This window comes from Gymnoscopelus microlampas (genome assembly GCF_963454915.1).
Source record: "Gymnoscopelus microlampas genome assembly, chromosome: 6".
In the NCBI taxonomy this organism is placed as follows: domain Eukaryota; kingdom Metazoa; phylum Chordata; class Actinopteri; order Myctophiformes; family Myctophidae; genus Gymnoscopelus; species Gymnoscopelus microlampas.
The window spans coordinates 22,999,136-23,016,390 of record NC_139943.1 but is presented as its reverse complement, the minus strand read 5'-3'; the positions used below and the strand labels follow the sequence as shown (position 1 = coordinate 23,016,390).

General features: G+C 40.7%; 1 protein-coding gene across 1 annotated transcript; it reads right to left on the bottom strand.

Moving 5' to 3' along the window:
- Positions 1-1,201: 1,201 nt before the first annotated feature.
- On the bottom strand, positions 1,202-17,131 carry nox5 (NADPH oxidase, EF-hand calcium binding domain 5; the record flags this gene model as incomplete). The annotated part of the gene is made up of 16 exons (XM_084059977.1): positions 1,202-5,270; positions 5,445-5,611; positions 5,997-6,096; positions 7,121-7,205; positions 7,913-8,037; positions 11,303-11,341; positions 11,474-11,659; positions 11,930-12,066; positions 12,555-12,687; positions 13,897-14,079; positions 14,411-14,583; positions 14,958-15,111; positions 15,813-16,053; positions 16,314-16,524; positions 16,641-16,791; positions 17,012-17,131. The coding sequence occupies 16 exons, from the start codon at positions 17,129-17,131 to the stop codon at positions 5,139-5,141; spliced, it is 2,337 nt and encodes a 778-aa protein (XP_083916103.1). The 3' UTR covers positions 1,202-5,138.
- Positions 17,132-17,255: the final 124 nt, after the last annotated feature.

The window sequence follows — 17,255 nt, the reverse complement described above, 5'->3', positions numbered from 1 at the left end:
CCCAGTGGTGGAAAGTAATAAGTACATTTACTCTGTAAAGTACTGTACTTAAGTACACTTTTGAGGTATTTTTTACTTTACTGGAGTATTTCCAATTTTCTTTTAATATTTAACTTTTAATACTCCACAATTATTTGACAACTTGTTACTAGTTACTTTGTAGATTTTCATTATTATTACAAAACATACATTAACCCAGCCCCAAATACATTTCGGCCATTTGAAAATAGCCAATCTACAAGCTCACAATGTGTTGCGAATCACGTGGGACACATTGTGAACTTGTAGATCTGCTATTTTCAAAAGATTGTTATACATTTTGAAAACTTGGGGACATTCTGCATATTGAGTACTTTCTACTTTTGGTACTTTAAGTAAATGTTATACTTTTACTCAAGTAAAGTGTTGTACAGAGTATTTCTACATTGCAGTATTGATACTTTTACTTAAGTAAAACATTTGAGTACTTTTTACACCACTGGAGTTTTGATTGATTGATTGATTGATGTACTTTATTTAGTAAGACATGCGAACAACAGTACATGGAAGTACAAATTCACAATACAAGGACTGAAGGTCCTATCAGCAGTAGGCTAGGCATTATGGAAGTTGTGGTCTGCTTACCTTCGAAAGCAACGTTCTCTTAACCACCTTTCATATTTTACTTTCATTCTAAAATAGCTGATCTACAAGCTCACAACTTGGCTGGTCAGTAGAATTCCATGTCTTTATGATGATGTCACTCACCAAAATAGCATTGATAATCAACACAGGCATGACATGACATGACATGACATGACTTTGGGGACACGGCCAAATCGTCTTGGAGGTGCAAACAACACACAGGTCAATGCCCGTAGGGGACATGCCCCTCCAGTTATGCATTACCCATTGTCAGGATACCATTGTACCCATCTGTCTGTATCCCTTATATGCCCATATTTGGAGATCTCTGTATCTGATTGTGAACTGTCTGTCTGTGTCCATTTTATGCCCATGGAGTTCAAAAAATGTGCCAAATCCATGCGAGAAGCACCTTTGTTTGCACCTCCAACACACTTGTGATGTGGATTCAAAATAATAATAATAACAACAGCAACACAGCACAGTTTTATCTGTATTAATTTAATTGTAGCTGCAAAACATTACATATAACATTTTATTTTATTGTTTTCATAAATTGGAAATATACAGAGGCTTTTTCTCCACAGTGAGCCAAGAATCTGGACATCAACTTTGAAAATATCAACTAAGAAGTATTTTGAAGAACAAACTATGACTGTTAATTAGACAAGATAAAGTAACATTAAAACGTTTTTATTTATATAATATATTTTCTACAACGTCAACATGCCACTAATGTAGAAATTGTGGAACATTTGAAGTTTCTTTGTTGCTGTTTCATGTTCCTAATTCATACTTGAATATGTAGCTTGGTTGCCCTCAGGATAACTTTGGGCAACTCCCACAATGGAAGGGTCAAGTGACATTTATGGCTGACTGCCATGAAGTCAACATGGGGACAACACCTCATCAAGTTTTACTGTACCTCATTTCAACCTCTTATGTAAACAAACCCTATACTTAGTTGACCAGATACCCAAGGGCTCTATGCTAGGCCCCCCTATTTTCACTATATAATATCTTCACAGGAAATAGCCGATCTACAAGCTTGCAACACGTAGTCGGTGCAACTCATTGTTAGCTTGTAGATCTGCTATTTTGGCTGAATGTTCCCTCAGAAAAAGGACACTAGGGTTTTATCAAGGGCCTTTATCACAATTAATTGTGATAACCAGACAACCCCTCCCCAGACCATCTAAACTAGACTAGATCTAGATAAGCCCTCTCTAGACTCTATATGTGGAAACCCCCTAATGACCCTATATGGTCATATACTACAGTATATCATACCCTATTATGTAGTATCACCCTTTTGACATTTCTACACAGCTGGGCCAGGAGGTCATGTGATTATAACAGTATGTTTTTGGTAGTCTGCCAGGGGCTATGCCATACTTCAACTGACTATACCAACACCTATACTTTCTTGGCTGGAAGCGTTCTTTTATATATGGGGTGTCTGGGTGGCACAGAGGTAAAGAACTTCCCTATGGCTTGGCCAGGTGCTCCAACAAAGACAATTTTGGCAGTGTCTGCAGGTGCAAAGCCAGCAGGGGATTCTATCCGTGTTGTTGTACCAGTGACTGCTACTAGTTGGTCTGTGCACCTGTTCAGCAAGGAGGGGAACTGGGGAAGATAATATCAACCTCCACATGCACTCGCTGTTAGGTGAAAAGAAGCGGCTGGCAACTCCATGTGAATCAGAGGAGGCACATGGTTGTCTACACACTCCCCAGGCCAACAGTGGAGATTGCCAGACGTTCTTGGAACGTCAGTGTTATTAGATACAGCAGATACTACAACCTCATAGTGAAGTAACTGTAGTAATCAATGTTAATAGAACTGTACATGTTGATATCCTAAACTCATTGTCACTCTATAAATGTTAATGCCACTCATCAGCTATAGTCTCATCTTTGTCTCCGCCAGGCTGAAGGCGTGGCCGGGACTATGTTTTTGCCCCTGTCCGTCCATCCATGTGCGTGTGTCCGTCTGTGTGTCCGTCTATCTGTGAGCAGCTAATCTCCGGCGCTGTTAGACCGATTGGCGTGGAACTGTGCACGCACACTCCCTGGAGGCCAGAGCAGAACCTCTGCCCCAAATGTTGCACATCGGCCTGTTATAGCAGCACCAGGAGGCCGATTTTACATATTATCTCTATAGCCATGCATGTGATCAAGCCGGATCTGTCTGATTTTTCATATTCCATCCTGGTTGGCTAAGATTGGCTTCCAAAGTTAGCAAGAGTGGCCCCTTTTTGCACAAAATGCCACACATCATGAATGCAGCACCCAATTGCTGGGAAACTTGCTGGGAATGCATGCACATTCCCATTAAGCCAAGGAAGAACCTCCATCCCAATTCCTTCAAATCACCTTTCCCTGGATTCCTTGGATCATGACGCAATTTATAGGCCCTGTTTGTGCCAGATTACATTATCTGCCATAGCGAGTTTTCTTCAAAACACACTTTTTGCTTCTACTCCTACACATTTTGCCCAAAGCTCACAGAAAGCAGTACACGTTGTCTCTGGGGACATGTGATCAAGTATGCGTCCGATTTTTCAGATCCAATTCCAATTGGCTAAGACTACCTTCCAAAGTTTGCAGGCCCTGGGTATAGGCAACCATGGCCTGTGCCTGAGGCACACTTCTAGTTTTCATATTCAATCTGATCTTCCCCTTTTTCCACAAACGTGTCCCCTTTCTAAGTATGAGGGTTGAGGCAGCTAGCTGTCACTGCTGGAGCGGCTCCAGTACACATGGTGCCGGGAGAGGCTTCTCACTGCTAGTAGTATGCCTATCCTTCGGACATTCAGTTGCAGCTGATACCATCAATGAGATTTGGAGGTTATGGTGGTCCACTGTACATGGTAGGTGTTGGTACACTGTCTCTAGTCTCCTACCCAAACCACATGATGACCAGATCAGGTGGAGTCTGTTTGTCAGCTGCCTTGGCGAGGATGGTCTGCTGGTGTCCCCATAGGATATAATAGATTAGGATCAGTAGGTGGTAGAAAGAAGAAGTGACTTTGGAAGTGTTTCTTTACCCCCACCTGCTTTGATAGATATTGGATAATATTGCTCCTTTCTGACAAAGACAAAGGAGAGGCCTCACTCAAAGCTGAACAGAGTCACAGGAATTTACCATTCAGTGCAGGGAGCTTCCACTTCCTGTATGGGTGTGCTGAAGCATCAGATTCAGTGAGATGGAGGAGCCGAGGAGCTGGAGGCACCTGAGACTTGAGCCCGATAGCCCAATTTATAGACCCAGAATGACATTTGTGTTGTCACTGAGCACTTTGATGACAACTGTTCCGTTACAGTAGGCCTTGAGGAGAAAGCTGAAATTTGATTAGTTTATTCCTCATGATAGCTTCCCTATTGGGCATTGGAGCGTTTATATTGTCATAATCAAAAGAGTCAAGACCAGGATGCACTCATGGCCTTTGGGTGATAGGTACTTGTTGAAAATGAGCACAGTTTCTCTATTGTACTAGTTGATTTCTTCATTGATTCAGTCAGTACATAACTATGCCTACTCGGCCAAATGACATTGAAACTCAGTTGCTGAGCATCCACAATGACCATATCTGGAGAGTGGATTTGCAGCTACTGCATGGCGAGTCTTCGAGTGAGTGTTGATTTGGAACCCTTCCTCAGCTGTTTATTTATATAAATAAATGGAGATTACTAGTCAACCTATCCATGCGGTCACTTGATTTTAAATCTTGGAAAATAAGTAAACGAAAATGTTAACCCATACATAAACTGCAGACTGCCTGCTGTGCCATCTAACTGGAACCAACTGTGCCAATGTGCCATCCTGTGTGCTGCAGGGTTTTCAGCTCTTACCACTAGACCTAAATGTTTTTTTGGGGGGAAACACCACACCCTCTGGTATAGTGTTCCCGAGGTTGAGAGCTTTAAAAGAAGACACTAAATGATAGGGTAGGTTACGTATGCGCATACAGTAGGACCTCTATACATGCCCAAACTAACTTTATGACCCTTCCCAAGCAACCTCAGGCCCTCCACTCAAATTGCACTTTGTTAAGATTCCTTCATTCAAGTTCCTGAGTTTGCTCCTACAAAGTGCAACTGGACTTTGGTCCTATGACTTCCAGGAACATGAAAACAAAACAAAACAAAAACTGAACATATACAGTATATGTTTCAAACCTCCTCCTTCAGTGACAACATTATCTAGGTGGCATGTTGACAATATCTATTCAGGCACATTGTAAATACTGTACTTGTAACAACTAGTAACAGAAAGCAGTAATGCATGCTGTATTTCCTATCCTCCATAGCACTGTGCAACAAAACAAGACAGAAAACACACACGCACACGCACGCACGCACGCACAACACACACACACACACACACACACACACACACACACACACACACACACACACACACACACACACACACACACACACACACACACACACCACGCAGAAGCATGCACGCATGCACAGTTGCTGGGCAGGAGAGTATTAGAGCAGTGTTCAGAAGTTCTCCTTGTAGAAGTTGAAACCAAAGTTTTCACACTGGGCTTTGATGACCTTTGCAAGAGCAGGAGCACCACAGTAAAACACATGAACCTTTCCTTTGTTCTCCTCAGAAATCTTCTGGAACACCTGGCAAACCAACAACACATTACACATACAATTGGACACAGGAAATATGGGGAACCATTTAACCACACATACTTTAAAATCACCAGGCACTTCAGCAAAGAAAAAAATGAAAAAAAACATTTAGATTCAACCAAATAATGATCTTATCGCAACTTGTTTGTACTGTGGTCTCACCTTGGCCCACTCAGGTCTTCCTGGCTGTGTTCGGGTCCGCAGGCCAGTGATTGAGTCTCTCTTCTCCTTCTTGGCCAGCAGGTCTAGTGCCATCTGTAAGCCAATGGCCTTCATATCGTTCTTACTGAGAGCTGATGTCATGTACATATGCATCTGCAGGAAACGGCCTGAACATAGAGAAGAGTTATGTATGCCATTGTTTATGGAAATATATTTACATAGCTGTTAGTAGAAAGATCCAAACAACTGAGAAACAACCCCTATAGCTACATTCTGGTCATTGCACATTGGCAAGGTAAAAGTATGAAAGAATTAAATAAATAGAGGTAGTGGAAGGTAGATTAATTTTGGACCAGTCTTTGCTTAATTGGAGTTTGATTAAAGTATCAGTTTGTTATAGTATTAAAGCATAGGTAAAAGTATAACTATATTTTCTCTCTCTCTCTCTCTGTCTCTCTCTGTCTGTCTTTCTTTCTCCATGTTCCTGCTTTTCCTTTGTTAGTCTTTATCTCTATGTCTCTCTCACTGTATTTCTATGTTTATGTGTCCTACCCTCAAGGTCTTCATCAGCTTGGTCCATCTCCAGTTTGGTCAGCAGACTGACAAACCATTCAAAGGATTTTTGGTCTCTGTTAATCCAGATGAAGTCCACCTGCAAAACACATGCAATCCCTTCTCAGTCTAATGTGAAGATAATGTCACCACAGGGGGGGGGGGGGAGTAATAAATAGAAATACTTATATTACATAGTAATAATAGTGTGTGTGTGTGTGTGTGTGTGTGTGTGTGTGTGTGTGTGTGTGTGTGTGTGTGTGTGTGTGTGTGTGTGTGTGTGTGTGTGTGTGTGTGTGTGTGTGTGTGTGTGTGTGTGTGTGTGTGTGTGTGTACCCATGATTGTTGTCCGCTGTGTTCGACAAATATGCCATCTTTTGTTTTGTATGTAACAATGCTCTGCTTTACATGCACTTTGTAACTGGCTGTTTTCCCTTTGTCTGACTGCACTGGCAGTGTTTATGTCCTTTGTACATCTTGTACTTCTGTTTATGTGGACATAAATAAATATTTCAAATGTGTGTGTGTGTGTGTGTGTGTGTGGGGGGGGGGGGGGGGGGGGGGGGGGCGCACCACATTGTAGAATCTGAGCTAGACATTTTCCAGTTTTTGCATATACCATCTATGATATGTAAAAAAAAAAACTAAATGTTGCTTTCGTTTTACCTTTCAACCTTTCGTAAGATTTTTTAAAATAATTTCTGCTTTATTTCTTTGACAGTGAGAGAGAGACAGGAAAGGTGGGCGAGTAAGAGCCTCAGGTCGGATTAGAAACCAAGACAGCTGTGGGAAGTGTGGTATGCGCTCTCACAAGGTGAGTCACTATAGGACACTACTTTTCTTTTAACCTCTTTATCTTTTTATTTTTATGTTTAACATCAACTCAACCAGGGACAGCAGATTGATTGATGTACTTTTGGCTAAATCTGGCACATTTACATCACAATCATTATTATCTATAGTCCCTGCTAAATAAAGTAATACATAAAAAATAAATTAAATTAACAAATGAGAATGGCATTCAATCTGCACAATGTCAGAGAAATGTTATAAGTTATCACTTTATTATGAGGAGATGAGTTCTGTCAAACTTGACTAGATTTATTGTGTTTGGGTGAACTTACTTTACGAAGTTTCATCTCACTGTCTTTAACATTTTCACACCAGGAGTAGTTACAGTTGGGACAGTTCTGCTTTCTCTGCCGATATCTCAACAAAACATAACAAACAAAACACATAAAACACACAACAAGCTTTACAAGCTAGTTTCATATCAGATAGTTTTACAGGGATCAATACAAAGCTTTACTTGTTAACTTAATTTAGATAGTTTGTCCATGTGCTGTAGCCTAGTCCTTTGTGAGTGTGTTTGTTAGATAGCTTGAGAGTGAATGGGAAGATGTTCATGAAACTGGGAAGGAATGATCAATCAGGTTCCCTGGACAGATGGTTAACTTTTGGGTCAAAAGAACGTTCAAAATTCAAGGTTACAACAATCAACGTCGACGTCTGACTGTTAAATAAATAAATACAGAACAGATGGCTGGATTTTCATTAAACTGGGAACTGGAAATGATTTGTAGGCTGCCCTGAAGAAATGGATAAAACCGTATGCTCTATTTTATACTTTTGACCATAGATCTGCTATTGTTGCTATTTTTATGTGCAATTTTTTTAGAGTATTTTGAAGCTTTGTTTCGAAAAGCTCTATATAATATAATCTAAATCTGCAAAGTCACTCGTAACTAAAGCTGACAAATAATTGCAAAAAGTATCAAAAATACTCAAGTAAAGTAAAAGTACCTAAAATTATACTTAAGCACTGTACTGGAGTAAATGTACTTACATACTTTGCAAATAGATTACTATTCTCTCTCTCTTTCTCCAGTGTGTTTTGATGTGTGTCAGAGTATTACCGGTACATGATACTTTGTAGAATGGAGGCAAAGGGAGTGATTCCAATTCCAGCTCCAATCAGAACAGCGTGTTCAGATGCAAAAATCTGCCTGGTGGGAGTCCCATAAGGACCATCTACATAACACTATACCACACACACACACACACACACACACACACACACACACACACACACACACACACACACACACACACACACACACACACACACACACACACACACACACACACACACACACACACACACACACACACACACACACACACACACACACACACGATTATAGTCCTTCCAAAAACATAACGAAGTACACAACACATTTAAATATTAAATATTTAGAAGCTGAAAATAGTTTACCTAGTCATAATTCCAGGAACAAGACAGGAACAATCTTTACATGCACATTTTAAAAACTCACACCCAACAGAACAGATATCTAACTCTGGCTCAATTAAAACTCAGACAACACACACTCTGTCAATAACACACTACATAAAAACGATGTTGGAATGTTGGGAGTATGTTTTTTCTTCTTTTTCATATATATTTTTTTCCTTGTGTGTCCACGGACACTACAGCAGAACAATAAAACACACACAAATGAAAAGAAAACACTAGCACATTACATACATACAAAACAAACAAAACAAACAAAATACATACAACTACACATAAGGGGATTTGGAACTTTGTAAAAATCACTGCACTGACTATCCAGATCATCCTTTCAGGAATTCAAAACCTAAATGCCCCTTACATTATTGGATAAGGGAATATCAGCATGCAATACTGCTAATATCTGATCGTCACACATTATGTTTACTCTTGCCAGGCAACATGGGAAAAATGCCCTTGTGTGCTTTATGGATGGACTCCACAGACACATTACCACAGGCGTCCACCATTGCTTCCAGGTGGTTTTGCTGTGCGTAGGGGTTGCGGTTATACACTCTCCACTGCCATTCTGAGAAACATTCCTCAGTCACTTTCAGAAATGGGGAATATATATATATATATATATATATATATACACTGTGTATATATATATATATATATATATATATATATATATATATATATATACGCACACACACACACACACACACACACACACACACACACACACACACACACACACACACACACACACACACACACACACACACACACACACACACACACACACACACACACACACACACACACACACACTACACTATCAGTTATGATCAAAAGTTTTCATACATTTGTAAAGGACATGTATGTCATGGCAGTCTCTTATTTTCCTGTGATAGGTTGATACTTCTTTGTCGTACAAAAAAAAAATCAAAATGGGTTTTCTGAATCTGAAGCTTCTGGCTGAATCTTTGACCACTCCTCTTGACAGATTTGGTGCAGTTCATCTAAATTTGTTGGCTTTCTGACATGGACTTGTTTCTTCAGCACTGTCCACTTGTTCTCGATGGGGTTTAGGTCAGGTCTTTGGGCAGGCCATCTAAACCCTTAATTCAAGCGTGATTTATCCATTCCTTTACCACTCTTGACGTGTGTTTAGGGTCATTGTCTTGTTGGAACACCCAATTGTGCCCAAGACCCAAACTTCTGGCTGACGATTTGAGGTTGTCCTGATGAATTTTGAGGAAATCCTCCTTCTTCATTATTCCATTTATTCTCTGTAAAGCACCAGTTCCATTGGCAGCGAAACAGGCCCAGAGCATAATACTACCAGTACCATGCTTGACAGTAGGTGTGGTGTTCTTGGGGTTAAAGGCCTCACCCTCTCGCCTCCAAACATATTTTCATTGTGGCCAAATAGCTCAATTTTCAGTTCAAGAGCCTAAAAGTACCGCTTCTGAAGCAAGGGCTTCCTTCTTGAACGGCAGCCTCTCAGCCCATGACGATGTAAAACACGCTTGACTGTGGACACTGACACCTATGTTCCAGCAGCTTCTAATTCATTGCAGGCTTGCTTTTTGGCGGTTCTCGGTTGACTATTGACCATCCTGACCAATTTTCTCTCAGCAGCAGGTGATAGCTTGCGCTTCTTCCTGATCTTGGCAGTGACACAACTGTGCCATGCAGTTTATACTTACAAACAATTGTTTGCACAGTTGATCTTGGGACCGGTAGCTGATTTGAAATGGCTCCAAGTGACTTTCCTGACTTGTTTAAGTAAATTATTCGCTTTTTCAGATCCATGCTGAGCTCCTTTGACTTTCCCATAGTATCATTTGTGGTTTGTGGCCAAACGAGCCCTAATTAAGGCTCAGAGAAGTCAACACACCAGATGAAGTCAATCATAATCACTCACAAGAAGTAAAATCCTGAAGGGGCGTCAACAAGTGTCTTTTGGTAGTAGCTTTGAGGGGTATAAACCAGGTTGACTTAACATTGCCCAAAACAAACATGTCTGCGCTACTATGCCGCGCATAGTAAACTTGAGTGGTTACGCAATTTGTTTCACCATGTATTGACAAAAGCTACCTCACTACATTTTCAGTGTCAGATCAACATACTGTAAAATAGCACAACATAATATGAGTTGTGAATGTTTAGTCCATTACAATTTACATTACAATTTAGGCATCTTATCCAGAGCGACATACAATAAGCAAGGTGATCACATACATAGAAGGCAGAGAAGCTAAGATCCCAGGTTAACCAGGAACCTAGAATCAGTCTAATACTATCAAAATAATAATAACAAGCTGTAACTATACCAGATATCCATCACATCAAAGAGACAATTCTCCATCTAAATCCATTTATAGCTAGTTGTATGTTTTATTCAATCACTCATTGTCATAACATGTCCTCAGCCACATTATATCCACATTATAATGAAGTTGGTTTGATTTTTCAGGAAATGACAAAAACAAAAAAAAGTGGATTTAGGAGGTTTTGTTCATCATTGATAAGAACAGCTGAATGGACCTCCAAGCTCACAATGAGGTTGGAGGTCAAAAGGGGGTGGAGCCTGGAGTCAGCTAAACCAGCTAACTCCACCCCCCTTTGGTGAACTTAGCTGGTTTAGCAGAAAGTTTGCGGTTCCAATGGATTTAGCTGGTTTTGTCAGAAGCACTTTTTAATTCTTTTCATTGGTTCAATATTTTTTTAATCAACACACAGACGTAAAGGGTGTTCAATGGCCCTGATTTATGGGAAAAAAATGCAAAAGCGGAACAATGGAGTTAGCTGGTTCAATGGAGTTAGCTGGTTCCTGCCGGACAGCAACGATTCATACATTTTGGTTATATACATTGATACATTTTTAAAGTCGCTTGCCCAACACTGAATTTTTTTTTTTCTCTCGATCACTTACACACTATAGCTGAGTTTGTCTGTTACAGTAGGATAATGAATATTGATGAATGTTGTATGAACTCACCTTTATGTTGCAGAACCGAGTTGCAGAAAGTGCAGTAACCTACAGAGAATCAACTTGTTACTTTGATTTGAAAGGAGAACAGGAATCTTGGACTAGTTCATGTTTTTAAAGATCATGGATAAAAACAAATCCATAGCCTGCCCCAACCCTGACTTTCAGTTCAGAGCTGACCTCTTTGAGTGGGGGTCCCTCTCCTCTCTCTGCCTGGCCCAGGTGTTCTGACTGGGGTCCCTGTGGGCCTGGTCCTGGCTCTAGAGGGGTTATGGAGCCATTCTGCCGGTACATTCTGAGTTCGATAGCCTTGTCCTCGTTGTATGCTACTGTCCCATTACCGTTGGTTGGCCCAAACAATTCCTCCTGTCAAAAGACAACCAACAAATATGTCATCAGGATAAATGACTGGAAAAGATGATTATGTTACTGTGGGATGGAAACTTGACTACAGTAAAGTATACAGACTACAGAGTGAGATTAAGAAGATGAATGATGTGTGTGTGTGTGTGTGTGTGTGTGTGTGTGTGTGTGTGTGTGTGTGTGTGTGTGTGTGTGTGTGTGTGTGTGTGTGTGTGTGTGTGTGTGTGTGTGTGTGTGTGTGTGTGTGTGCATGTGCGCGCGTGCGCGTGAGACCTGGGCTTTGCATTTCAGCTCTCTTCTCTTTTTCAGGCTATTTGCTAGTAGTCTCTTCTGACTGTCTGGCTGTCTGAAGAATTCAAACAGACGGTTTGTCCATTGACCCATAGAACGAATATGAAGCCACAGAGTATCTGTAAATGACACATTAACTACATGTTAACTTAAATTATACATTAATTAGTATAACATAATATAAGCATACAGTACACGATATGGTCACGTTTTACATACTGTTACAGTGTTAACCAATAAAGAATATACAAGGTCAACTTATCGAGAATAGACTATGATACACTATTTAAATTATAAATTATACATTATGTTAACTAAATAGTACACAATGCTAATAATAATGATACAGTGTGTTAAATTAAAAAGGGCACACTATGTTACATTTCGTTGTTTGTTAACTAGAGTTAATGCCGCTTAGTCTACTCTGATCTTGTACTTTGTAAGTCGCTCTGGATAAAAGTGAGCCTATAAAACGGAATCATGTAGGGATCTATGGGATTTGCTCAAAAAAACACAGACAGATAGAGAAACACAAAGAGCGACCTCCTACAAAGCCATGCCGGAAAAAAGCCTAAATTGTAACTTATAAATAACTTATGCAAGTTACCTGGCTCCTCTGGGGCACTGCTGATAGTGAATGGATGCCACTCGTACTTGGCAATGGCAGGAATGTTGATGTAGAGATAATCTCCAGGTTTAAAATGGAAAAACGGAGGCCGTTTAATCACAAGGTGAGTTACCTGTATAGAAGCAGAAGAGATTTATATACATTTATATTTATATATATATATTAGAATATAGCATTAAAGATTTGTGAGATGGTGAATTAATTCAGCTTGAGCTTGAATCATTGCCCACCCCACAGACTGCATAGACTACTAAATTAATTTCAAATGAAGTTAAGCACACTTGGCAGTGCAAACCCTGCCTAAACACTTGATTTAATTTTCCAAGAGGAATCCAATGCAACATCCTTTTTCTACATCTCATGACCGATTATATGTAATGTTGACCTAATTGATAATGACCTTGAACTTTGACCTTTTCAGTCCAAAAGTTAATCATGTCTTTGGGACAGCCTAGTAATCACTTCAATCACTTACTATTCTTCATAGATACACAGACAGGAATTAAGCTAAAATACTGAAATCTGAACTAGGATTGCAACAGAGAAGAATGGATTATTGTACAAATAGATTTGTTTTTAATTCCCTGCCTGCAGTGAAGCGTGGCAGGGCATTGTATGTTATTAAGATAAATGTATGTTGTTTGCCAAGTTTTTGTTATGCATTTAGCCACAGGCAGGGTTAATTTGAAATGTAATCCAAGAGTGTACAAATGCACACTTCATTTGTACACTCTTGGAGTTACAGGTCCATTTAGTTCCTAACTATCAATCATTTAGCTTGGAACCCACTCAAGGACCCCTGGGGGAACCCAGACCCCACTTTGAGAACCACTGATTTAGATGCTGCATTTAATATCTACCTGCTATCCTAGTTACTTAGGACTTAATAATGTTATTGGCACTCCATTTACTTGACCGCTTACCCAGTTGTTGGTTGATATCAGTGTTCATGTCACATACTCTGATCTTACACTTTGTAAGACATTCCAGATAAATACCTAAATTGTGTGCTGATTTCTAAATAATGTTCTATTTTGAAAGAGTACACGTAACGTATATGAATACGTGGATGTATGTATGTATGTATGTACTGTGAAGGAATGTGTATGTGAGTATAGCATTATGTTGCATAAACAGTAGCTACTGATTTTGCCTTTAATCCTTTTGATTTTGTGAAAAGGTAATGAAATACAAATCATAAATACAACTTAATACCAACTGAAAGATCCAAATAATAATCCATGAAGGAAGAATATACAGGTTATTTGGCTCTAGAGGAAGTAGACTCAAGTCAACTGAACTGTAGGACAGTTGTAGATACCTTAGAAGGCAGTAGGTTGACCTCCACTATGTACAGACCTCCCATGCGAGACACTGTCATTCCTATAATCTTCTCCAGCACGAAGACCAGGCCTGGAACAACAAACCACTTCCAGAAGTTGGGACAGTGGACCACCAGCAGAGACCAGACCAACACATAGGACAGGTGTGACCAGTAGAATATCTGTAAGGAGACAGTAGTCTGTTGCAGTAAATAGGCCAACATTTGTAATCCAATTTTGTTTCCTCTATTAATAGTATTCTCATGACATATTTTGCCACAACAATGGCCATGATTACTGTACCATTAACAAAGGAAAATCACTTACGACACGTTTAAAATATGCAACCTGCTATTATGACCAGTTTCCCATTATCTCCATTTTCTCTACATCTTTACGGAATGTTAGGGTATTTCATTATGGGTTCAGTACAATTCCACCACTCCACCTCACTCAGTGGTGGAATGGACCTGAATGACAATTGGTCAAGATCAGCGTTTCTGAGCCCACTACCTCAAAATGTCCACTGCGTCGCACAAAGGTGCTGGAGCAAAACACCATCAGGCAAATCAGGACCTGTAGTATAACACCTGTTAGAGACGCCGTGCCCTCGACCCATCCAATACCAGGCCGCGTGGTAAACAGATATTCCCAAAGACTATGGTCATTTGTCTCTGAAAGATTGACTGGACAAGAAACATAGAAACAGAGAAAGTGAGAGAGACAAAGACAGACGGAGAGGGGAGAGAAAGACTGGTGTCATAAAATGTAACAACCAACATAAAATATTATCATATCCCATAAGTTCACGTCATTCTTTAATATGAATGGATGGTTGAATACAGTGTATACCTGTATATACCTGTATATACCTGTATATACCTGTGTGTGTGTGTGTGTGTGTGTGTGTGTGTGTGTGTGTGTGTGTGTGTGTGTGTGTGTGTGTGTGTGTGTGTGTGTGTGTGTGTGTGTGTGTGTGTGTGTGTGTCAGTCTGTCTGTCTGTCTGTCTGTCTGTCTGTCTGTGTGTTTACAGTTTGTGTACAGTATGTGTGCATGTACCAAAGTTGATGGTGTGTGCAGCGGTGTGTAACAATGTGAAGCAGAGAATAGTGTAGCCGACAATCTGATGCAGTAAGACATTCTGGTCCAGTGGGAAAACCCTCACTATCCAGGTCGTCCTCAACCAAGTTATGCAGCGACGCAGCATCAACACCTATGGGCGCACACGCACACACACACACACACACACACACACACACACACACACACACACACACACACACACACACACACACACACACACACACACACACACACACACACACACACACACACACACACACACACACACACACACACACACACACAAACATGGATTATGACCGAGTTAAAAACAATTGGAATGGTATATAATCTGAGTGATATATTATGATGACATGACGATTTGTTTGAGCTTTAGAGAAAAGTGGTTGGAGTTGTAGCAAAAAGTGTGTTTAAAAAAAAAATATTTAGATTGTGAAACCTACGGTTCAAGAGTTAAAGGCCAAAAAACGTGAAGGGCCCTGTTATCGCGCCACTAGGTTGATTTGAAAACTTGGGGGCTACTGGGAGTGTGCGTGCAAAGTTTCGCGCCAATCGGTCCAACGGACAATAATAACAAGAGTTGTCTTTCAATAAAATAAAACAAACAATATACCTACTGTAGTCTAAAGCTTGATTTAGACAAGAGAACAGCCGACAAGCTTCCGAGCTTGTAGCTCTGCTATTCTTGGCCGTTCTCAGTGCACGACACCATTGCACGACAGAGCATAAATTAGGCTTAAGTATTTAGTCATGATACAGTAGTTTTTAGTCATGTCAAAGTCTTTATGTTTTCTCAAAGTCAGTTCAAAGTCCTGAGTGTCAAAGACTCACCACGACGAAGGTACAGTTGAAGTTGAGACACTGTCCACAGCCCTTGGCTATCATGTACCATATTCCGCCCTGTAGATGCTGCGACACGGCAAGAGTAAAGAGCAGCAGGTTGAGGCAGGCGTATGCGCACAAGAACAATAGCTTTCTAGTGTTGTTTTGCCAGTAGGACAGAGTCAGGTAGCGAGGAGTCTTCCGCTTTAACTCCTGCACCGCTCGTGGGGGCGTCAACCAGTTGGAAGCACTGCAGTGAGAGGGGGTGAAAGGGGAGAGAGAGAAGTTGAGAAAGTGTGAGGGCGTCAGAGAAGGTGAGAAGAAATCCACATACAAGAGGTTGTGTAAAATTCTACAGTATTAAAGTAAATTCAAATCTCATATATATATATATATATATATAGATAGAAAGATAGATAGATAGTTGTTATTATTTAGGATTAGATGTTATTATTATGATTGTGCGGTTCTCAGTGACTGCAAAGTTACAGTAAGGGTTAGGGGTCAGACCTTATGGTGAGGTTCTCCATGACTTCAGGGAAGGTCTCCAGTTCAGCTTTCAGTTCCTCGAAGGTAATGGAGCCGCTGTTGTCCCTATCGGCTGACTCAAACAGAGCGAGGGTCAGGTCATCCAGTTTCTCCTCTGGCAGAGAGATGGCACTCTCACGCAGACACGACTTCAGCACTGTCTTCAGCTCATCTGGATCAATATAACCACTTCCTGCACATCAAAAAGAACTAACCGGGATCAATCTAAATCCATCTACTGTCATTATGTCATAACTCAACTCAACCTGGTTACGAGAAACAAGAGTTGTGTGGTGTCCTTCAACTTACCGTCCACATCATACACTTGGAATAGAAAGCGTAGTTTGTCAGTCTCACTGCCGTGGATGAGCAGTTCCAGAGCTTTAAGAAGTTCATCCAGACTGATTGAGCAGCTGCCGTCCGAGTCAAACAATGCAAAGAAACGCTCTGCAAAGAAAGACTGCACAACACTTTAGATTAGTATTAGTTTTAAGACATACCTGCACGTGACTGCACTGCACTCAGTAGATACACTGGACCCCACACACACACACACACACACACACACACACACACACACACACACACACACACACACACACACACACACACACACACACACACACACACACACACACACACACACACACGTGTTGTGACATAGCTTGTGTAATAGCTACCTCTTTGACATGGAGTGCTCTTTTAAACTCCGCCAGGTCGATCTCTTTATCTTGTCCTGCGATGCTTTCAAACTGCTTGGTGACCCACTCCAACCAGCGAGCATCCTCCTCAAGAGTCATTTTGCCGCCCTGTTAATACAAGACACTTGGTCCCGGGAGAATACTAGTCACCCAAGTAGAGTGGGCACTTCGTAAATCTGGGCATTTATGAAATATGTTTTCACCCCTGTCTGTCTGTGTGTCT